The 23,889-nt window shown below is 42.3% G+C and overlaps 1 protein-coding gene across 1 annotated transcript; it reads right to left on the bottom strand.

Annotated features, from left to right (window-relative positions):
* Nucleotide 1: 1 nt before the first annotated feature.
* On the bottom strand, nt 2-23,012 carry tgfb3 (transforming growth factor, beta 3). The gene is made up of 7 exons (XM_061696995.1): nt 22,320-23,012; nt 15,302-15,465; nt 12,402-12,531; nt 10,880-10,987; nt 7,555-7,711; nt 3,407-3,560; nt 2-1,292 (listed from the first exon to the last, which is right to left on the bottom strand). The coding sequence occupies exons 1-7, from the start codon at nt 22,663-22,665 to the stop codon at nt 1,134-1,136; spliced, it is 1,218 nt and encodes a 405-aa protein (XP_061552979.1). The 5' UTR covers nt 22,666-23,012; the 3' UTR covers nt 2-1,133.
* Between the last annotated feature and the right edge of the window lie 877 nt (nt 23,013-23,889).

Raw genomic sequence — 23,889 nt, 5'->3', positions numbered from 1 at the left:
ATTCCTAATACTGAACAGCTCAACCCAACTGTCATTTTAATGAAAGAAAAAGGTGTTTCCAAAAGTAAGAAGAAAATCATTTACAGTTTGCGGTCAAGGAAATTGTTCACTTGACATCCATGCTCTCATTAGGGATGGGCATAATAATCAATCATTAGGATTTTGATTGATTGGTTGGTTGTACTTGATTGTTGATTAGTCACACCTTGAAGCAAATGAGGCAAAATAGAGAACACTACTTGGCTGGAACCAGCAGAGGCGCTGTTGATCCAGTCTTGACTAGTTTGTGATGTAAAGAACAAAATGATGCAGGCTAAGGTCTATTTCCGCACAGACCTGCGCTATGCCCAATACAACACTGGCATGGAAGCAGGAGTTCAGAGCATCCAAGGAGAGATTCTCCCATCCCAAATAATCGATGAATTGGTCATTTATTTCCCCCCACAGTCCATGAAGGAAATGTAGCCAAACGCTCATCCCTGGCTCACATACAAAAGAAAGGCTTCAGTTTCAGATGAACTAATCCCTGGATCACCATCCTGTTGCAATAGAGAGGTATTAACATCACCATTGAAATACGACTTTGACTAGGTTGGTTTCCAGCATTTTTAAATTTTTTTCCTAAAATCATTTTTATTTAACGGCATTTAATCCTAAATACACAGTGTAGCACAGCATCGCTTTCCAGCTCGGACATCCAAACGTGTCCTATGTGTCCTGTCATGCTGAGTTCAGTCTCCCTTCTCTGGTGTTTTTTTTTTTTCTTTCCACCCTCTCTTGTCCTTAAGAATGCAGTGGTCATTCCAAGACAATTTTTGTTCCGTTCCTCTTTAGATAAAAACAGGATGAGAATACACTGAGGTACGGGCTGTTCAAAAAATGCTGGAATATTAAGTAAAACATAAGAGATGGTAAAAAAACAACAAGGCCGATGATCATCAAGAGGTCTGTTGGGTTTGAGAGCGCAACCACATCAGTCAAACTGGACCAGATGCTGCCAATGTCTGTTGGGCTTTCAATAGTGAGATGGAGCTAGGACAAGTCTGAAGAACAGGGGCAGCGGACCCTCCCCAAACCCCCCTGGAACGCTCCTGAGTAGTGCAGGAAGGTGTCTCTAAGGTCCCTGAAGGCTCTTAGCTACACTTGCAGGACTTGACCACCATGTTGGACAGCTGCTCCACTTTAGGCGAGCGGCCCACGTAGTAGAGGATGGTGAGGGGCTCCAGGTCCTGGGGGACACAGCAGGGTGAGGCGGACGCCTCTGGGTTCAAGGTGTTGTAGAGGCTCAGCAGCTTTAAGTGGAGAGAACGGGGCAGGGAGAAGAACATCAGCTTCAAGACTTTCGCAATGTTGTCACTTGCCACAGTTACATTGAAAAAGTGACTGAGTTACTTTACTGATTACTTGAGCTTAGAAGTAACTTAGTTACTTTACTGATGACTTGATTTCAAATGTAACTAAGTTAGAAAAAACTTACTTACTTTTAGCAGCTGCCAAGTAGCAGTAATATCACTTATCCACAGTACAGAAAAAGCATTAATTTAACCGTACCCATTACTTGGTCATGTACACAACACAAGTTACAGAATGATGTCATCAACATGAACCAATAACTTCAATATTAGTGAAGTTGAAGCCACATTAAAATCAGTAACACAGTACAGTAAGTACAGTAAGTAAGTACAGTAAGTACCTAAACATAAACAAGCACGCTATTCGCAGTACACTTCTAAAAAGACTCTTAACTGATAGATGGATGCCGATTGTGGTCCATGAACGCAACTGTGTGCGTGCGTGCTTTTGTGCGTGCGTGTAGGTAAATGTGAAAGTGAGTGGCGGTTTGATATTGGAGGCATGTATATACACACACACCATTGCTCCCACCATAGTAATTTAGATGCGAAGAGCAAGAAAAAGTGACAAGATTACGCAACTCATTAACTATGGTGATTGATGGGGGTTGGGGGGGGGGGGGAGGCACTTACTTACGTGACGTCAGCCGTGCAGCGTGTTAAACCAGCTCAGTCCAGACGACAGACGATGTTGAAAGTTCTCACTTTTTAGTGTAAATATTATTTAGGATAAGTATTATAAGTCCTGCCGGAACGGTGGACAACTAGTTAGCACATCTGCTTCACAGTTCTGGGGACCGCCTGTGTGGAGTTTGCATGTTCTCCCCATGTTTGTTTCTATGTTGACTGGCGACCGGTTCAGGGTGTACCCTGCCTCCCGCCCCAAGATAGCTGGGACAGGCTCCGCCCCCGACCCTAGTGAGGATCAGCGGTAAAGGAAATGGATGGATGGATTGTAAGTCCTTCAGTGAGTCAGTCCTTATTGTATGACGATTTATGACCGCACACTTCGGTATGAATAATTAACCCGCAATGCATTGCGCGGTTAACACGGCAGTAAAACTGTATTCTTAATGTATAAATAGCCAATTGTCCTTTACATTGAAGAACTTTTTTTTTTAGGCCGAATGCACCCACAGTACTAAATATTGTTTTGTAGGGTTTTTCGGGGCCTAAAATGCCAAGTACAGCACAAATTTATTGTAAATAAATGTTAAAAAAAGCTTACAAATGTTTGAAAGTCTCACATTTTAACCAAACTTAACACACCAGTGTGCGTGGTCATGGTAACGTTGTTGAGGTACAGTACTCATCGTAGGAGAGTCATTTTCATGAGCCGCGAGGAATTAGTATACTTCCTCATTCCAAATCTGCTGCCAAAGGCGAACGGCTTGACAAAAATTGTTACTGTACCAGAAATAGCATGTTCCAGACACCAGAGACTTGTGTTTTGTATTCCTCTAAGTTAACAATGCCGCCATGCCTCTCTCTCTCTCTCCCTCCCTCCCTCTCCGCGTGCATCGTCACATGTCAATGCTCTACATTCAACATGGCTGCCACGTAGGCACTTTTAACTATTTTTTTTTTGTATATGTGACCCAGAAATATGTCAGTCCCAGGCACGGGGAGAACATGCAAACTCCACAAAGGCGGGGCCGGGGATTGAACCCCGGTCCTCAGAACGGTGAGGCAGACGCTCTAACCAGTCACCCTTCTGCATGTCTTTACTGTTAATGCGATTGTATAAAAACAAGAGTGTAATGAGTAGTTAGTATCATTTATGCAATTGTATCTGTGGAGTATGAAGGGGAACATGTAAATTGTGCAATTCACACAATTTTTATGAAGCTGTTTATTTCTTTACTGGTATTAACTTTTGTCTTTCCTGTTAAAAAAAGAAGTGTATTCCAATGGGCCTCCACCATTTTCTCTGTCAATTAGGATTGCCTTTACTATGAATGCCTAAATTTTTAAATTAATAACTTTTTGAAACTGGGACTTAAAATGAAATGGCCCCTGTTACAGCCCCGAGTTTGTGGTGCTTTTTGTCTCACCGTGCTGTGTGTGGTGTCAGCACTGCGTAGGTAAGGACATGGACCAGAGCAGAAATTGGCGTAGTAGCCCTCAGGCTGATGGATCCACCTCCAGCCCAAGTCTTGGCGGAAATTAATATAAAGTGGTCGCACACAGCAGTTCTCCTCGTAATTGCTGCAGACAAGGAGGGAAGGAGAGATTAGCACTCTTTATAACACGGCAATGTAACAACTATTTCCTCCCTGTGGCCTTGCTGCCACAGATGAGAAAAGTTCACAAATTCCACTCTTAGGTGTGCCCTTATTTTCCCTTCCCAGTGAGCCCAGGTGTCTGTCAGCCCGAAAGAGGATATGGGAGGCGAGGAGATGCTTGGCATGTGAGAGTGGCGAGCATTTTCTAGTAGCTGCAGGGACAAATCCCGACTTGTATCATGTCATCATCACGTCTCGCTGATTAACACGCAAGATCTTCCTGCCTGCCATCCCGCATGTTGGCTTGTCGCTCGCGATAAGACACATGCAGCTTTTCATAAAAAGGAGACAATTATGTGAATAATGGCTCAAAATTATGTCATTGATGTGCTTTGTCCAGTAGAGCTTGCGCCGACTCCGTCACTGTTGCATCACAGCTTCTTGTCTGTCTAACCCCCAGAAACATATTGTTAGTGTTGTCTCTAAGACCATACTATCTGAGACCAAGAAATCATTTAATCCACCCATTTTCTTCAACGCCTAACTACGGTCGCGGGCGTGCTGGAGCCTATCCCAGCTATCTTCGGGGGTGAGGCTGGGTACACCGTGAACTGGTCGCCAGCCAATCGCAGGGCACACATAAACAAACAACCATTCGTATCACATTCACACCTACGGGCAATTTAGAGTCTTCAATCAACCTTCCATCCATCCATTTTCTGAGCCACCTCTCCTCACTAGGGTCGCGGGCGTGCTGGAGCCTATCCCAGCTATCATCGGGCAGGAGGTGGGGTCTACCCTGAACTAGTTGCCAGCCAATCCCAGGGCACATATAAACAAACAACCATTTGCACTCACATTCACACCTACGGGCAATTTAGAGTTATCAATTAACCTACCATGCATGTTTTTGGGATGTGGGAGGAAACCGGAGTGCCCTGGAGAAAACCCACCCAGGCACGGGGAGAACATGCAAACTCCACACAGGCAGGGCCGGGATTTTAACCCTGGTCCTCAGAACTGTGAGGCAGATGTGCTATCCAGTCGTCCACCGTGCCGCCAGAAATCATGTAAGTACAATATAATTTTCTTTCATTATACAGTTAAGCCCAGAATTACTCATACAGCGGCTGAAATAAGTATTTAACACGTCACCATTTTCCCACTAAATATACTTCCAAAGGTGCAATTGACCTGAAAATTTCACCCAATGTTGGGAACAACCGAAATAATCCATACATACAATGAAAGTAGAACGAATAAGATCAGAAATTAAATGGTGTGTAATAATGTGAAATGACACTCGGAAAAAGTATTGAACACATGAAGAAAGGGAGGTGCAAAAAGGCATGGAAAGCTAAGACAACACCTAAAATCTATCAATAATCAAACTGCAATCCAGCCCCTTGTCAGTGCAAATGAATATTAGCTGGTTCAGTCCTAATTGATAGCCTACACAAAGGTCTCATTGCCAAGGTGTGAGTCAAGATACATCGCATGATGGATCAGAGCAGAGAGCTGTCTCAAGACTACCGCAAACTAATTGTTGCAAAACAAAACGATGGCATTGGTTATACGTGCATATCTAAACTTCTGAACGTTCCAGTGAGCGCGGTTGAGGCCATAATACGTAAGTGGAAAGCCAATCATACCAACATAAATTTGCCTCGATCATTTCCTCCTTGAAAGATTTATGACAGAGGACTGCAAAGAATAATCAGAAGAGTTTTTCAAGAGGCAAAGACCACCTGTGGAAAGCTTCAAAAAGACCTGGAATTAGCAGGTACTGTTGTCACAAGGAAAACATGTGAGTAATGCACTCCGCTGCCATGGCCTGTACGCACGCTCACCACGCAAGACCCCATTTCTGAAAAAAATGCATGTCAAAGCTCGTTTAATGTTTGGTGAACAACATTTGGACAAACCAGTTCAAAACTGGGAGAATATAGTCTTGTCGGATGAGAGCGAAATTTAACTGTTTGGATGCCATGATGCACACCACGTTTGGAGGAGAAACGGCACTGCACATCAGCCGAAAAACACCATACCAACAGTGAAGTTCAGAGGTGGGAACATGATAGTGTGGGGCTGCTTTCCAGCAAATGGCACTGGCAAACTTCACATTATTGAAGGAAGCATGAATGGGCAAATCTACAGAGATATTCTTGACAAAAATCTGCTGCCATCTACGAGGATGATGAAAATGAAACAAGGGTGGACATTTCCGCGGGATAAAGATCCAAAACACACTGCCAAGGAAACTCTCAATTGGTTTCAAAGAAATAAAAAAAAAAAAAAAGCTGCTAGAATGGCCCAGCCAATCACCTGACTTGAATCCAATCGAAAATATATGGAAAGAACTTAAATTCAAGGTCCATAAAAGAAGCCCATGGAACCTTCAAGGTTTGAAGACTGCTTGTGTGGAGGAATGGGCCAAAAATCACACCAGAGCAATGCATGCGACTAGTTTCTCCCTACAGGAGGCGTCTTGAAGCTCTCATTGCAAACAAAGGCGTATGTACTAAGTATTAAATAAATACCAGTTGCCGTGTTCAATACTTTTTCCCTGTGTCATTTCACATTATTACACACAACTTTATTTCTTTTGTATACTGTATATGGATTACTTGGGCTGTTCCCAACATCTGGAGAAATATTCATGTCAATCGCACCTTTGGAAATATATTTAATGAGAAAAATGGTGACGTGTTAAATACTTATTTCAGCCGCTGTATGTGCCTGCGACCAGTACAGGGTGTACCCTGCCTCTCACCCAAAGTCAGCTGGGAAAAGCTCCTGCTCACCCGTGACTATTGAAAATTCAATAGAAAATGGATGGAAAAAAAACGGATTCTAATCTAAGAGTCATTCTGATGAATATATCTTGGTATTTGAAATCATCATATCGTCTTTTACAACATTGGAATCACAAACATTTTATTCTGCTCAGTTGTGACTTGTGTCAAGAAAACCTCTGCTGGTGAATGCCACATTCTTCTTAAAACATGGAAAAGTGGACAGTTCATAAATGTGGCCCATGGTTCCCTGCCCTCTAAAGCTGTGATTCGTAACTGGTCAGTGCCAAGATATGCAATTGTGTGTTCATATTGTGTAGTTTTGTACATGCAGTTGTAATGTACACCCTCAATTTCTTAAGATGATCTGAAATGCACTTTGGACATGTAACCATATGTAGTACCGTTTTAAAATATGAAATACATACAGGTATGTTTTCAAAGGCAATTTTTGAACAATATATTTTCTTTATTGTACTTGGCTTCTATAAAAGTAAGTCACGGATTAGTGACAATAGGAAAATGAGGGTCCCGGGGTGACAGCAATTTTGGCCCAGGGATCCCTTACAGGGGAGAAACCTTTTAAAGGACCCCCTCATAATTCTGACAGCAATTGAACATGACTAACACATGTACCCCGAATGCCATAGGAATGAAACATTTTCGTAAAAAGAAGTTGTAGTGTTACAATTGATTTTAGAGAAAGAAAATTATTACAATATACAAAGACATTTTGTTATCTTAGAATAAAGTCATATTTTTCCAAGATGAAGGCATTGCACATTTATTATGACATTTAAGTCAATTTAGGAGAAGAACCCCGACTTACTTGAATTTCAAAAATACAACTTTACTTAATCGGAAGGTCCGCCTTTTGTTTTCATTTAAAAACAGGACTTATTTTCTCCGGTAATACACCTTTTAAAAAATGAGGGAAAAAAAACTTTATTCATGCAGGGATGTCTGATTACAGAACAAACATATCAGAGGTTTTAATTTTAATTTTGGCCTGTCAGTCCCCCATATAAGGTATACATTTTTTTTTTTTTTAATGATACGACATAATTTATGTGAGGGGATCCCCAGTTTGAGAACCACTGCTCTAAATATTCTGCACTCAATTCCCCCAATTTGGCCCTCACATAGCAAACACATTGACCGTTGCGAGCAAACGTGGCTTACTTGAAGCAGTAATTGGTGTCAAGTGCCCTCTTGCGCCTGCGGGATGAGGAGTGCGTGTCCAGCCTGTGAGGGGGTAGCATCATGAGGATGAGATGGGGGTACAGCTGCTCCCTTGGTTTCTTGGTGCGGCTCAGGTCGTCAAAGTCTGGCTCCATACCTGCGGGAGGGAGTGAGACGGTCACACAAAAGAAAAAGGTGCTCCAGCCACCACTAATGACGCTCATAATCAACTGCTGCTGTCTGCTTTCACGGGCGGGTTATGTCCAGACGAGGCTTTACTTTTCATCCTTCTTCAATAGCAGTCGCTCTCCGACTTCCTTCTTTCCACCGTCTGCTCGTCCGCTTTACACCTGATGGCTAAAGCAGCACATATCTCAGGAGAGAGATGCTGCTGGTGGATATGTTGGCCTCGCTTTATTTCGGGCCAAACATCTGAGCGCCATGGCAGCACAATCTTTGTGGCCAAGCCCGTTCCGGAGCGTTCCCAGGACCCGGGGGCCCCTCGTACTAAGTGAGATACCAGATCGATGTCATTCCCATGATCTCGGCCTGCCTTCCTTGCAGGAGGGAGAGCCATTATCTTTATCAAAGACTCTGTAATGATGAGTATTCAAACATTCATTCGTCTATGAATGAACACAAGAGCAGTGAAACAAGAACTTGGAGTAGAATTTCATTTTCGTATAATGTTTTCAATCTACTGCCCTTTGTTAAGGAACGCACATGGTTCCACTTTGCTTATATATGTGACACTTAACTGAGGCTCACCACAGAGGCCCTTTTTCCCCCCCAATCACACAGAAACTACCAACGAATAGCAAAACAAATAATCTTGCTCATCACTAGTAGATGAAAAAGGTCAACAAACACTGGATCTTTAGACAAATTAAACCATCTGCTATGTTATCTCGTAAAGTGAGTGTATTTTCTCTGTTTATAGCAGGAATAAATCTCTATAACACTCGAGGAAACTAACTTAGAGGAGTTTTTGTTCACTGAAAATCAGAGGTGGGCAAACAGATTTTTATGGGACGGGTCATTTGTAGATGAGGTTAAGAAGAAAAAAATAATAAGTGAAAGGAAAATACTTCATCCCTCCATCCATTTTCTACAGCACACCCTGGACTGGTCACTAGCCAATCACAGGGCACATGCATATAAACCATCAAATATTCACACCTATCAAATATTCCCACCTATGAGCAATTGAAAGTGTTGTATTAACCTAACATGCCTGTTTTGGGGATGTGGGAGGAAGTACCTGGAGCATGGGGAGAACATGGCTACCCCACATAGGAAACTCAGAACTGTGCTGCCTAAAACAAATTCAATAATAAAATAATTCTTATTTCTAATGGTATTTGTCATAAAATTAATGTAACAAATATTCGATGTACAGTACATGCTTGGTGGACCCTGCTGTAAATGGTACAAAAATATGTGGACTTACACTCAGTTGAAATTCAGTATTAATACAGTATCTGGATGTTTATCATTAGGTGCAACTGAGGACAGTTGGAAATAAAAAAATTTGTCAGTTACCTAGATGAGGTCGAAAAGTAGATTTTTTTTAAAACATTTCTAATATTGACAACATGTGGGGGACTTGTGCATGGCACAAGGGAAAACAAAATCTAGAGCAGCTCTTTGGCCCTTTGGCAACTTTTTCCATTAACGTCAGGAGCGATCGCCAATACTGATGTCAAAATAAAATGTTACGTTTTTCCAAAAGGTGTTCTTGTTCAAGATATGACAAGATTTTATTTTGAGGGTGATCAGTGTATTTTTTATTTTTGTTTCCCTTTGAAGTTACTCAAAGGAGACCGATGGAAAAATGACCTTTTAATCTTTACAAATAATAGTGTCTGCCCACCCATCCATCCATCCATCCATCCATCCATTTACTTTACCGCTTCTCCTCACTAGGGTCGCAGGCGTGCTGGAGCCTATCCCAGCTATCTTGGGGTGGGAGGCGGGGTACACCCTGAACCGGTCGCCAGCCAATCACAGGGCACATAGAAACAAACAAACATTCGCACTCACATTCACACTTACGTGCAATTTAGAGTTTTCAATCAACCTACCATGCATGTTTTGGGGATGTGGGAGGAAACCGGAGTGCCCGGAGAAAACCCACCCAGGCACGGGGAAAACATGCAAACTCCACACAAGCGGGGCTGGGATTTTAACCCCGGTCCCCATAACTGTGAGGCAGATGTGCTAACCAGTCGTCCACCGTGCCGGTCCCACCCATCCAGTGTGAAATAAATGTGTTCGTCTATAGCCATGCCATTTGATGCACAGATTAGCATTAGTCAACGTTAGCATTTTTTAAAAAACGGCCCTTATTTGGTGAAGTTGTCAATGTGGCGGGGGTGGGGGGCATATTTGTGTTTGGCCCGCAGTGTAATTGACGAGTGTAAATTAGCAGCTTGGTGATGATTTCCTGCCTTCACGAGGGAAAATACAATCCATGCTCTCTTTTTAGGGGCTCGCCCGTGCTTTGCAGTTCTCTGCTGCTTGTTTGGATTCAATGCAGCCACCCAACTAGTCATTATGGTGACGAAATCCGTATTCGCCGTCAACACAAACCGTATATGGGGCAGGATATGGACTGGTTCACTTAATTTCAGTAAGACACGAAATAGTGTGTGTAAAGTATAATTCTTGAACCTATTTTCACACCTGAGAACTGTTTTAAATTGTAAAACAACTTATCTAAATGTGTCTCCTTTCATTTTTACTTAAGAGACAAGATTGATACTCAGTGAGGAAGAATTTGCATAAAGCATAATCATAAGCTGACATTATTATTATTATTTTTGCTTTTGTTTGAAAAAAAAGACAATTGTAAGCCACATAATCAAGTGCATATCCTTAGTCAATTCATGTTTATTATTATTTTTTAATTGACTGACATAGCAGAACAGTGATAGAGTGGTTAGCACATCTGCCTCACAAGTTTGTGGTTTGGGGTTCGAATCTCGAATCTCCCCACACTTGAGTGGGTTTTCTGCGGGTACTCAGGCTCCCTCCCACATTCCCCAAACATGCATGTTAGGTTATTTGAAGCCTGTAAATTGTCAATAGGTGAGAACCTTATTTAGAATGTTTGTTTGGTTATCTATACTGTATATGTCCTGTGACTGACGAGTAACCAGTTCAGGGTGTACGAAAGTCAGCTGGGATAGGCTCCAGCTCACCTACAATCCTCATGACGAGGATGAGCGGTATAGAAAAAAAGATGGATGGATGGATTTACTGCAACACCAAAAGACATCAAGCCTGCTCCACCAACCAACCACAAGTATGCCCACAATCTTACCTTTGAACTTGACCTCAAGCACCTCGTTAGCGTTCTCAATAATGTCCCCGTTGGGCTTGAAGGTGTGACATGGACAGTGCACACTGATCTCCAGACCAAGATTGGTCTCTGAGGGAAACGGGAGAAACACAACATGGACTTCAGCATATTTGCACAACCGCATAAATTAGCACCAATATATTTGTACTGCTCTTCATTCATAACACAATTTGCTATATACTGTAACTCATTCACAGAAGTGCAATGGAATCAATCTTTTTTCCCCTTCACTAGTAATTGCAGTTTTCACAGTACACTGCATAGTACACTGTACATACTGTAAAGTTATCATACTGAATAGCTATCATACTATATTGCTCATGATCATAGTCACAGCCTGTACATACCTGTAGAAACAGACATGCATCTTGACACATGGCTCATTTTCATTTTTAAAATCAATTAATTTCACTGATATGAGTCTTTGAATTATTGGCAGTTGTTGTCATTCAAAAGGAAATCATATCTTCTAAGAAAAAAAAAAAAGTCTTCACGTAATATTTTCATACGCTCTTTATGGCTAAATGTCTTTACTGTTATGTGTCCCAAATGAAATTTCATGATTTTCTGAAGATACTTCTATTTCACTCAAGCTGTCTTTACCGCTAACACCACTGGAAAGAGCCTCAATATGTTATTGCAACACACCAGCGGGATCTGTGAGCTGAAGTGCCAGGATGTGGCAGCCATTGTGCATTCACACAATAGCAGACAGCAAGATAGATGGTGTTATTACTGAGGTATGAATGAATATCTATGAATTTGTGAAAGTGTCAGAAAGAATTGCATGTCTTTAACTGTTATAGTGATTGTATAAAGACAAGAGTAAAATGGGTTTAATGAGTAGTTGGGATGATCATTTATGCAATTGTATCCGTAGTTTGAAGGGCAATGCATGTAAATTGTGCACACCATTTCAATGAAACTGTTTATGTCTTCACTGTTATGCAACAAGCAACACCATTTGCTTTGTCAATGGGTTCTATCAAGAAGGCTGTCGTAAAGTTTTAATCGTTATCATTGTTTAGGATTTTTCCCATACAGGTTTAAGAAATATTGTTGTTCAGATTACATTTGCATTGGATGGCGATGAAATTAGTGTATTTATCTCATCTTTATTATTATGGCCTAAAATATAAAATCATCAAAACGTTCTGAAAATACGACTTCGGCTGTTTCAGAATGGGAGACATTTACACATGCTAAAAAAACCAAGGTGGCATTCAAAACAATGCTAAATTAGAAAAAAATATTTTTAACGTTATTAATCAAATTATACGAAAATGACCCGTATATTTAGACACCACACCACGCTCTACATACTATATATGCTATTTAGTTACGACATATTGACATACTTGTGGTTAGCATGTTAGCATTTCATTGCATGTACTTGTGACGTATAATGACAAAATTAAATCTAATCTAATCGCATATGTAATGTGGCGAATGAGAGAATTAGGCATGCCCCACCCCCACTCACGTCTGTACATGAGCCACTCCCTCACTGTCTCTGTAACGTCAAACGAGACCCACTCGGACATCCCCTTGGTCAGGACGTTCTTGCCCCCGATGTAGCGCTGTTTGGCTTTGGGGTCGTCTTTCTGAAGGATCTGCAAGGAAGGACGAAAATGTGACCCAGCTGCATAAACTCGCTCTCTTTAACACACACACACACACACACAGAAGCAGAGCTGTCTGTCTGAGCCAGACTCTCCAGGATGCCTTGGGCCAAATGTCTACTCTTCATGGAAAATGTGACTGGCTGTGTTGATATCCCCATTTTGCAAGTTAATGCCTGCGTGTTACCCACTTGCCAACGGGAACCTGGCCGGCCTTCGCATCGGCAGCTCATACATGAGAGGCAGTGCCACACTGTCCACAAGGCAGTGTTGTACTACAACAGAATCTATCTCTGCACCCACCGCATTCGCCCCTGAAACAGGTCATCGTGCTCGAGATGGAGAGCCACCCAGAGAATAGAGGGAATTGGATTTGTCACCTGAAAAGTGCTCACTCCAATGTCCCTAAAGTCCAATGCGCCTGTGGTCGTACAATTTGGAATTCAACCCCCAAAATTACACATCTGTATTTGCACAAAACCCCAGACATCAGAAGAACTCAGCGAGGATGAACTTTTTGCTTTTTGTTGGACTTTTTTTGTGTTTCAACTTATTCCTAAAAGGAGCAGCCTCAACAAGGTGTGTTTCCCCATTGTGGGGCTACTAAAAGAAGAACATGAGAAAACAAGGAAAATAATGTAATATTCCTCCGCAAAATCATCCTGTTGTTTTTTTTAAAGACTTTTAGACTATTTTTACAGTCTACTCACTCTCTTGCATGTGGGAAAGGACAGCCTCGGTCACAGATGCACTTTAACCGTTTATTAAAGTATAGCTAGCACACTCACGCAGAAGCTGCTGCCATCCACAACTCTCTACCAGACACTCGCATGCAGACTCGATGATGTCACATGGCACCCCACCAGGCCCCACCTCTTAAAGGGACATGCAAGTATCTAACATACACTTGAATACCTACTGTATTTTTTTGTTTGTTTTCAAATATGTTGATGGGTTAAAAGGGTTTGTTTGAAATGTTTTCAAAGCATGTGGGAGGGGTAAAATTGAAGGGGAAAAAAGCCTACAGTTCACCTATTGGGGGTGGGTCTGCAACGTATCCTCTATGATAAACGAGGGTTCACTACACACAAAGTGGGAGACTCACATTCAAAAGTGACTCGAGCTTCAGTCATTATTACCGTTATCCACGTTGTGTCGTGTTTATGGTTAACTTGTTTTAACACTTGTGTGACAAAATTAAGCGGGTTAGAGTGTGAGTGCTGTGATTTTGAACGTTGTGGTTAACATCTTTTAACACATATGATAGGTAAGAATGTTTAAAATGTATATATAAGTATAAAACATTGCCTGCACAGGTTAATTCAACATTTATCATGCTAGCAGTTCAACCCTGGAACTATTTCCATTACTTCCTATGGGAAAAATTTGTTTTGCAATCCAAACAGATCACAGGTCGACCAGAATCCTGCAACGGATTGTGTTTCACCTTAGAGGTCATTAGTATGAACCACAAGGCCTAACGAGGTCTCTGAACAATGTCTGAATCTAATCTAACTTCCTGTGGGAATGAGGGTCCGAGGGCTGCCAGTATCGGGCTTCTGCCAACCAGCTCTGGCGTGAAGAGTGCGTGGGCGAACGAGTGACAAGCTCCATTTACTCCCCCGGCGAGTGACCCTGTCTCTATCTCCTCGCGGGCCCCTGGAAACAATCGGCCGGCCTGACAGTCTGCATTCAGAGCTGGCCAGAGGCTGCCTCGGAGGCGGGATGCAGTCTGGAGACCCTTGTCTCCCCGGCAGGAAACGTAGGAACCCGATCATTATTCCTAGTCTCTCACGGGAGATTAATGAGGAAAATCTTTGACGCTTGACAAACATGCCACAAAAACACGTGTACAGTGAACCCCTGTTTATCGCGGGGGATACGTACCAGACCCGCCTGCAATACGTAAAAAAAACCACAGTAAAGTGAAACCATGCTATATATAGTCTTACTCCTCCCACATGCTTTAAACACATTTAAAGTTATTAAAATATTTAAACTTACTAAAATACACTTTTTAAAGTATTCCCTTGTGCCTATTCTCACTCTCAGATCTGCAAATAAGAGGTAAAGCGTGCTTGCGTCAAGTTTATTTACAATAAAAATAAATAAAACAAAAGAGAATTAAACATCGTATGTATATGTAAACACCAAAATGTTTTACCAAACCATATAACTTCTTTTAAGAAAAGTCAGCTAGCTAAATGCTAACATATTGTAGAATGTGATACACCATAGACGGGCTAACAGAAATCAGCATAGACGTTACAGTAAATATAAAACTTCAATAAGAACCGTGACGATACCATGCGACTATGCGGGGGTTCAATGCATACGAAAAAAACAAAAAACAATCGAGGTCAGCAATGTAGCTAGGGTGTGAATGATGAACGCGATATAGCAGGGCAACACTGTACTTTATATCTTAGATCTTCGACGCTAATAAAGATTTGACCTAAGTCAATCAAACAAGGATGGAGTGCAGCTCTAGTAATAATTTTGAAAAAAGCAACAGCAGATTAGTCATTTCACCCATCTGAAAGATGGCCAGGCAGACTCTCAAATGTGCTCTAATTTGACCCACAAGCACATGGAATAATGATCAGCACTTCAGAGCAGAAGACACTGAGAGAGTTGGACATCCTAATAAAAATGTTTGAACCGCCCGCTCACCGGCCCGCGGTCTCGTACTGGTGGCCCTTGTGGCAGAAAGAGCGAGAGCGGGAGAGAGCAAGTGGCCATTAGCGAGTTCACTACACACCTGGTAGAGCTCGATCCTTTGCTCGTTTTTCTTGGCGCTGGCGTTGGGGATCCGCAGGGCTCGAAACTCGGCCCGGAACAAGTTGGTGGAGTTCTTCTCCATGGTGGAGACATTGAAGCGGAACACTTTGGAGGTGATTCCCTTCGGGCAGTAGGTGAGGTCATCTGCAGGTAAAATGGAAAAAGCATGACCCAACTGTATCTTTTTATGTGGGACTCCCATGAATAAATGTTACTCTTGGCAGAATGCTTTAAAACATAAATTCACTTCTTACCTCATTGGGTATATTATTATTAAAAGCTATTTTCCGCAGATATTCTTTCAGGGATGAACATATTTATCTTGTGATGATTTATACAACTTTTCAGAGAGACTTTCTCAGATGTGGCCTTTTTTGTTCCGTATGGCTTCCGTTCAGCCAGTGCCGTATATTATGGGGGTTGTCAGCACCCAGGCCTTGAATCACCGATCACTTCAACCACTCAGGTATTGATGCTTTTTTTTTTTTTTTTTTTTTTTTTTACCCTTTTGAGCAACCAAACTTCAAGCTCAAGTCAGCCAAAACAACTACTTGATACTGTGTTGAACAAGTTATATCATGCTCGTTTATGGCATTATGCATTTACACATAATGCTAGTTGAAATATCAAATGGCTTTTTATTTTTTTCTCTGATGGAAAAATGCATCCATCCATGTTTTTTTTATAGCACTTGGAGCTATTGTCGGGGTACATCTTGGACTGGTCACCAGCCAGTCACAGGGGAGGTGAAAATCTCTTTTTGAATGTCTCCTGTGTTGTGTTGTATTGAGCAGATTGACGCTGCCCAGAATATTTGTGCACAGATGTAGCCTAACTTGCCAATACCAATCATAACATTTTGCCCTTTTTAGACAGCAAACTAGTTACGATCAAATTAACAGCACGTCTGTTGGTCGCACCCATGTGGTGCATGTGATTTACTCTTCACACGTTTCAAGACATTCATTAATGAACAATCAATTCCACAGAATCTACAGAATGATTATTGTACCCGTACCAAGTGGTATAGGGACTCTAAAATAGGTATGTAAGGGTACCATGAGGTAGTAGAGAAGAGTTGAGCAAAAGAAGTAGGCAGATAACAATCACAAGGCATCCCTTAAAACTCTGAAATTCATTTTTTCCCCCAATGATCTCCACCAGTACTACTCGGATTACTACTTTTATATTTCTTCTTTTGACATTTCGAGCCTGTGTTGACTCGGGAGTCCACCACTCAGCCCATTTTACTTCCTACCAAAGTGCTATGTTAAAAGGTCAATTTTAGGTCCATTGACAACATAACATGCACCTAATGCTTTGCATAGCTGGACTTGGAATGAAAACCACATTACCGTGCCCCTCCCATCAACCCCGGAGCTCAACAGGTACTCAGACAGAAGTTCAAATACTGTATATTCCAAGAAGCAGAGGAACTTGGGCTCAGGGATAAGATGGCCCAGCTGCTGGAACAGGACAATATCCCAACAATGAGTGAGCAAGAACGCGTGTGAGTGCACATGCTCTGCAAGCACTATAATTTGTCAGACACCAAACTGGCGCGTGCACGTTCTATAAAGTAGCACGCCGACAGTTAGCAGGATAGAAATGGCCGCGTTGTGCTGGTATCTGAAAGGCATCCTGTTGCACCCGAGGCTCACCCTTCTTTTCATTAGATCAACGTATAGTTTATTTTAACGAGCCAAGCGCATGCAGCGTGGAGCTAAACAAGCACATAGCAAACATTTTACGAGCCAAGTGGAAACAGTCATTCACAGCCAAGCTCTGGCTAATTTATTACCCCCAGCTTCGACTCTATTAGAAGCTTAGTGAGGCTATCCCCCCCCCTCAGCTGATTCCCACTGATTCCTTGAGCTGTTTTCATACAATGGAAACTCATAAATGCAGCTGTGTATCTGTGTCATCATGCAAACCTCTCCAATTACTTCATTTGAACCATAATCCTACTTCTGCGTCCTCCCAGTCATTATCTGATATTTCCACAATTGTTATCCTATTTATAGTTGACCTTTTCAGCATTCATCCTAGGCCATATATCTGCCTGGTGTTTCCACGCAATCTACAAGGAGCAATCCTCAGTAGCCCTTTGCTTCACTCACTCATTGCCCCGCACACCACGCCCACTCGAACCCCCACTGAAGGCGGAAAGCCCCCCTTTTTGAAAAGGAGATTTGAAATTCTAATCAAGTCTTTGGTTTCCTTTTGGATGACCTCATTTTCCCCATTGCAACAGTTTTAGGTGGATTTCACATTATGGCTTATTTTTGCCAAGGGTCTGAAAGGTAATTTGTTCCATGTTGGCAAATGGAGAGGATAGCTTACATAATTAAAATTAAGTATATTTACTAATTTTATGACCCAATATTTGAATGAGTCACATGCTGAGGCAAACCTCTGATGCAAACTATGTGAAGCAACTATTAAGCATCAACCACTTTTATAGTGAAAGTGCCAAAGTTGAAGGCCCTAAAATTTTTATAATTTGGAGTTCAACCAACTATTTCTGGAGAAAATGTGCTTCCAAAGTCAAACGAAACTTGGAGTTCAACATGATAAATCAGCAAATCTTCTGAGACTTCAGTTCGCTGAGCATCTAAAATACAACTCCACTTGTTTAGCTTTTTCTTTATGTGACAGTACCACGGAGGAAAACGCATAGTGGCAAAGAGGAAAAGTGTAACGTAGAACCAGAAATGAAGTGTCCGGCTTTGTGTAATATAAGCAATACAATTACTTAAATGGCAATTATATTCACAAATTAATTTGACCAAGCAGTCGGTAATGTGAATATACTGTACTTATAAACTACATAACACTATGATTCCAGCAATACTGTTAAAAGGCCACAATGTGCCAGTATTGCTCTGCAAACACCTTCCTATTGATTTCCTCTCCAATATACAGGTTGGCCCAATAGTCACGACAGACTTCCTTTATTCTATTTTGTTGCAGCTATCATTTGGACAAATGTGAGGCCATCAGCATTTGACAGCTTAGGCTTTGCAGTTTTTGTAAGCAAGTCATTCACTTGCTCATGGCTCGCCAGTTAACAGTGGAGCAGTGGTGCAAAATTGCATACTGGCAAGAAGTTTTTCTGTCCCCCGACTGCAGAAGCTTTATGGCCATCATGCTCCTCCAACGCAATTTACGTTATCCATGGTACGTTTCTCGAAACAGGAGCCGTTCTTGACAAACCAGGGAGTGGAAGCCCTGCTAATGAAAACACTGAACTTTTAGAATAGACGTTAGTGCAAAGCCAGGGAAAGTCAAGCCAGAGGGCTGCTATGGAACTCAGCATCAGCAAAAGCTCAATTCAGTGGATGCTTTGGAGAGTGATAAAGCTTTACACGTACTGACTTCAGGTTGTTCAAAGACTTCAAGCGGAAGATTACGATGCTCAGCAACCTGAATTCAGAATGGGGGAAGCTTTATCACTCTCGGAAGCATGCACCGAATCAGGCACCCCTCTGGATAGATTTTACCTAGCTTTGAGCAAATGCCTGCTCTAGGCGTTTGTCATCAGTGGCGGTAGTAGCAGGCCTTCCACTGCGTGGTTTGTCAAGAACAGATCACGTTGCAAGAAACTTGCCATGGATAGCATAAATTGTACTATGCGTTGGAGCAGTCTAACGGTCATAAAGCTTCTCAAACTGCTGATGAACTGCAATCAGTGACAGAAAAACTTCTTGCCCGGCAGAAATGTTGCCACGTTCTTAAAATGTCAATTGGCGAGACATTAGCAAGGGAATCGTATGCTTACAAAAGACTAAGCTGTCAAATGGTGATGGCCTGAAGTCTGTTCAAATGACACCTGAAACGTAAATAGAAAAATGGAAGTGTATAGTGACTTTTGGGACACTGTATGCCAGGCATCCTCAAAGGGAGAGTAGTTTTACTTTATTTTTGTTTTATTATACATGTATACGTGTACGTATGAGAGTTAAGCGTGTTAAACATGTTACTTAAAACATGACATAGAGAGTTAAAAAGGTGTTCTGATGGAAATGGTTGTAGCCTGGAATTAATTGATTCACTTTTTAAAGCCTATGTAAAAAATATTTTTGGAATGAGTCCCATAGTGGCATGGAGCAGATTCTGATCAACTGTAGAGGTTCTGTTTATGTGTGAATATAGATTAATTGAGAAATTGTCACTTTCAAACGTAATTTTGTGTTGTTTCTCAATTAAAATGAGCAATGAAGGCTGCCATAGGGACAGACTTATGCTGATCCCCCTCCTCTCTTCTGTCTGATATCAGATTTTAAAAAAAGGAACTTGGGAATCTCCTCTCTTTTCCCCTGTCGCCTGGAGGATTGTCTGTGATGTCACTCTCTCCAGAGCTTTGTAGGAGTAAACAAAGGAAAGAGGAAGCACGAGGCTGCAGGTGCAGGCCAGCTGCTGAAGTGCCTTGACCTAATAAAAGACAGTGCAGATGTGATTATCCACTCTGTTACACAACCTCCAGTTGTAAAAAAAAAAATAAAAAATCAGATGCACTTGCATTAAGGCGTTGTGAAAAGATCCAAATAAGACGCTTGTGCTTTTTTTTTTTTTTTTGTCGGTGGCAATCTGGTCACATCTACGTATTACTTTTAATGCTTTTGCTAGTAAATAGCAAATATTTGACATTGGTAGTCTTGTCTAGGGAAAAAAACACTACATGAAGAATGAGAGAAAAAGTTCTGCTTAACTTTTTAACAGGGCGTGAAAAACTTGACTATATTCCCACATACTCCCACCTTCCAAAAAGAGCGAATGTAAAAGTCATTATATCCAGTGGGAATGAAAATGAACGGAATTATCAAGGTGACAAACGTTATGTTCCTAAATGGCCAAACATGTCTTGCTTTCTTCAAAATTGTATCATGGAAAAGAGAAGAAAATTGCTACTTAATGTATGTTGGCACAGTTTGGGGTTTTATATGTCACATGAAGACGCTGTTGAGTGGGTGCCAGTAGTAAGTCAGGCTCATGTCTTGCATTATCACGTCCAGTACGAGAACTGGCCTTCGGCGTGCCCGCTTCTTAGTTTGCTTTGGGAGCTGTCCTTGTACCTCAGAGCTGTACGTTTAGATTGCCAGGATCATTTGGTGGGACCTGTGACACGGATTCGATTCAAGAATCAAAGGCAAGGAGGCTCTGCTCAGTGTCGTGCACGGCCCAGCATAAACACCTGTTGATCCGCACTGAATTGGGAAACAGCACCTTCCACTCTAAAAAACAAACTCCATCTGGAAGATCATACAGTGGACTTCTATTACTGACTGTCGGGAACAATAAATGGAGCACGTTTTTACACAGGAAATACCGGTGTGGATGAACAAGGGAACTGGATGAAAACACTGGGATAACTACAGCTGCTTCATACTACAAGATGAACGGGTTAACAGGAGTGAGAAAGTTATAAAGGAGGATGAAAAATATTAGGAAACTGGCAGCCTGAAAATGGAAATGAGGTATTGGAGTTGGCAATGGATAGTAGAAGCTAACTGGCTGAGAAGCCCCCCCAACCTCCATCACATCCCCCTTTTAGGAATGTGTCAGAATTAGGCTGGAGTTCCCATAGCTTTGGTGTGAGGTATGTATGAGGAATGGTGCTCATTCCAATTAGACTGTTTACTTTGGTCTCCCCTTTGCACACGTGCAAAAACTGCTCAAACAGATGACAACATTTTAATAGATACACTTGAGCCCACAATTATTCATATGCTGGCCACATTTTTATTTGGTGAATGGATATCCTCTGACTTGAAATGGCAAAAGACTATAAAGTTGTATGACAGATAATAATGATTTATTTATTTATTTTCACATTTGGAAAATGACAACTTTGTCATCCAATCCCAAATAAGAAATGTGCTTTCTTCTCAGGTCCCAGACTTGGTAAAATATGTATGTCTGGACATGTATCCATACATCCATTTTTATAGCGCTTATCCTGTTCGGGGGTCGAGGGGTGCTGGAGCCTTCGGTGGGAAAAGATGACTACGTCCTGGACTGGTCACCAGTCAGTCACGGTGTACACATAGAGACAAACAACCATTCACACTCACATTGATGCCATCACTGAGTGGGAACTGAACTCACCCTGCCGACACCCAAGTCAGACGAGTGAACTACTATCGTAACATACTGGAATGAAAAATGACCCTTAGTTTGGGTAGCCCCCCTATGGACCATTGTAATCTACTATCCACTTAGAACATGTATCTTCAGAAAGTCCTGCGATTGGCTGGCGACCAGTCCAGGGTGTGCCCCGCCTCTCGCCTTAAGTGAATGCCAACTCATTCTTACGTTTGAATTAACTCCTTACACACCTTTCAATCTTTTGCCACTTTCTAATAGATCTCCATTCATCCATCCATTGTCCATAGCACTTGTCCTCATTCGGGTTGTGGGTGAGTTGGAAGTTATCCCAGCTGACTTTGGGCGAGAGGCATGATACACCCTGTATTGTCAATCGCAGGGCACATACAATAAGCGGTGTTTCCCAACGTTTATTGAGCCAAGACACATACAGTATTTGACTTAAGAAGAGTAAAAAAAATAAAAAAAAAAAAAGTACTTTGTATATAGGTATGTACTTGATGGCTACACAGGTCTGATGAAAGAGCATTTAATTGCTCTATATGTCGCGAGCATAGAATGACATTACCTGTAATAAATCAACAATAATGCTCATACCTACAGTGAACCGAGCATGCATGTTTTCGGAGACTTTTTTTTTTCTTTTTTGAAGGTAAAATGGGTAACTTGGCTTCAACAAGTTTGGGAAACACTGCACTGAGACCCCCGTGCTGCCCAATATCCATTCGACACATGAAAATTCACTTTAAGTGCAAATTGGAATCACTTTCAGCTACCGTGTATGCCAATTCCCACTTCCAATTGTTTGGTGCAGTGGATGAGTAACAAGGATAAGAATAACGAACAGGAATTTTGCCGGCCTCTCAAGTTAGAAATACGTCGGAACTTACTGTGTTCAGGCGGCCCATTGATCATGTTGAACTTGTAAATCTCTTTAGCGTAGTACTCGGTCTCCGTGTTATCCTGTCCACAACTCTGCTGCCGGTCTCTCCCCAGCTCCTCGATCAGCTCCTTGGTGCTGTTGTAGAGGGCCAGCACCTGGAACGGTACCTGGCTCGGACCCGTCGTCTGGGGCGGACTGGTCAGTCGGAGTTTGCTGAGGATCTGTCCGCGCACCGCCTCCACTCTCTTCTTCTTGATGTGGTCAATGTCCACGGTGGTGCAAGTGGAGAGCGACAGCACCATTGTCACGCAACTGGAGAGCAGGAGCAACAGAAGCGCTTTGCCCAGATTCATAGTTCACACACTCACTCTGCTCGCAGCCGCCCAGGTATAGAAGAACGAAACAAGCGCACCCAATAGAAATCCCTTTCCTCTTTTCATTCACGCTGTGAGAGAGTTCGGTTCCCGGACGAGTCCCATGATCTCGAGCGCTATGTCATCTTTGCAAAGTGCGCCTTCGCGAGAGTGCGGATCCGTGCCATGGTGCCAAATAATGTCAAGTCTTCATTCCCCCTCGGGCATCGCACGCAGTGCACCGCGGGTCCCTCTCGCCATTGTCCGACGCCGTGTCCTTCCACTTGGCTGAGGAGGCGATGCAGCGTTCGGCGGACCTGAAACCTCCAGCACAGTGCACCGAGCACCGCGCTCCCCCCGACCTTTATACTCTCCGGCCGTGACGCCTCGGAGGGAGGGGCGGCGAAGTGAGACCCAGATGCGACAATTTGGGACTGATCTTAATCTGAGTTGGACGTTTGGCTTTAAATACGGACTTACTTGACTTCATCCACCTCACTACCACCACAATAACGCAACGGAAGAAACCGCAATAGCCTAGAAATGCAATATTACAGCAGCAGTTCAGAATAAAGATGTATCTAATGGGGGGAATAAACAAAATGAAATAAAATACCTCATACGCAACTTAAAAGTATCGATATGTGCAGATAGTTACCGACTGTGTGCCTGGAACAAGGTTTGCTCTGACCAACCGACCAGAAGATGGGAAAATGCTCATTGCTAATTTTGTTTAAATCAGCGATTCCCACCCAGTGTGCCATGACACGCGGCCCGAAACTTTTACGACAATACAAATGGATGGATGGACAAATAATGATTATCTTCTTCAACTATCTATGACAGCGACGTGTTGTGACAGACAGAAGAAATAAATGCTCTTCCACTAGATGGCAGAGGTTAGGCTACAAAATGAACCTTTGAATTCACTTTGTGTGACAGGTTTTGCGCCGTGGCTCAATAGGGGTTGGAAAACACTGGCTTCATTTACATTGGCCAGCACTATACTGATTCTGAAGGCAGATTATATTGACATAAGGCTGATGTAAATCAGATGCTAGGTACATGTTGTTTTAAACGCGATGCCAATAATACCACAGCATTGCAAACGTATATAAATAACACAAAGGCAACAAGTGCTTTTGACATGACGCTCAAGCTGATAACGCTGGGAGAAGCTCGTTGTGCACGCTCAAAAGATGAACAACAGTGATACCTAGTGGA

Source organism: Phycodurus eques, chromosome 14, assembly GCF_024500275.1.
Source record: "Phycodurus eques isolate BA_2022a chromosome 14, UOR_Pequ_1.1, whole genome shotgun sequence".
In the NCBI taxonomy this organism is placed as follows: domain Eukaryota; kingdom Metazoa; phylum Chordata; class Actinopteri; order Syngnathiformes; family Syngnathidae; genus Phycodurus; species Phycodurus eques.
Note: the sequence above shows the minus strand (reverse complement) of the source record. Positions and strands in the feature narration are given on the sequence as shown.

What these genes read in the sequence shown, in the direction of transcription:
- tgfb3 (XM_061696995.1), bottom strand. Translation starts at nt 22,665, where the DNA reads ATGAATCTGGGCAAAGCGCTTCTGTTGCTCCTGCTCTCCAGTTGCGTG. An exon ending in CAATGGGCCGCCTGAACACA is followed by an intron (nt 15,466 to 22,319) that starts GTAAGTTCCGAC and finishes TTTTACCTGCAG; the next exon opens with ATGACCTCACCTACTGCCCG. An exon ending in CTGACACCACACACAGCACG is followed by an intron (nt 1,293 to 3,406) that starts GTGAGACAAAAA and finishes CTCCACTTAAAG; the next exon opens with CTGCTGAGCCTCTACAACAC.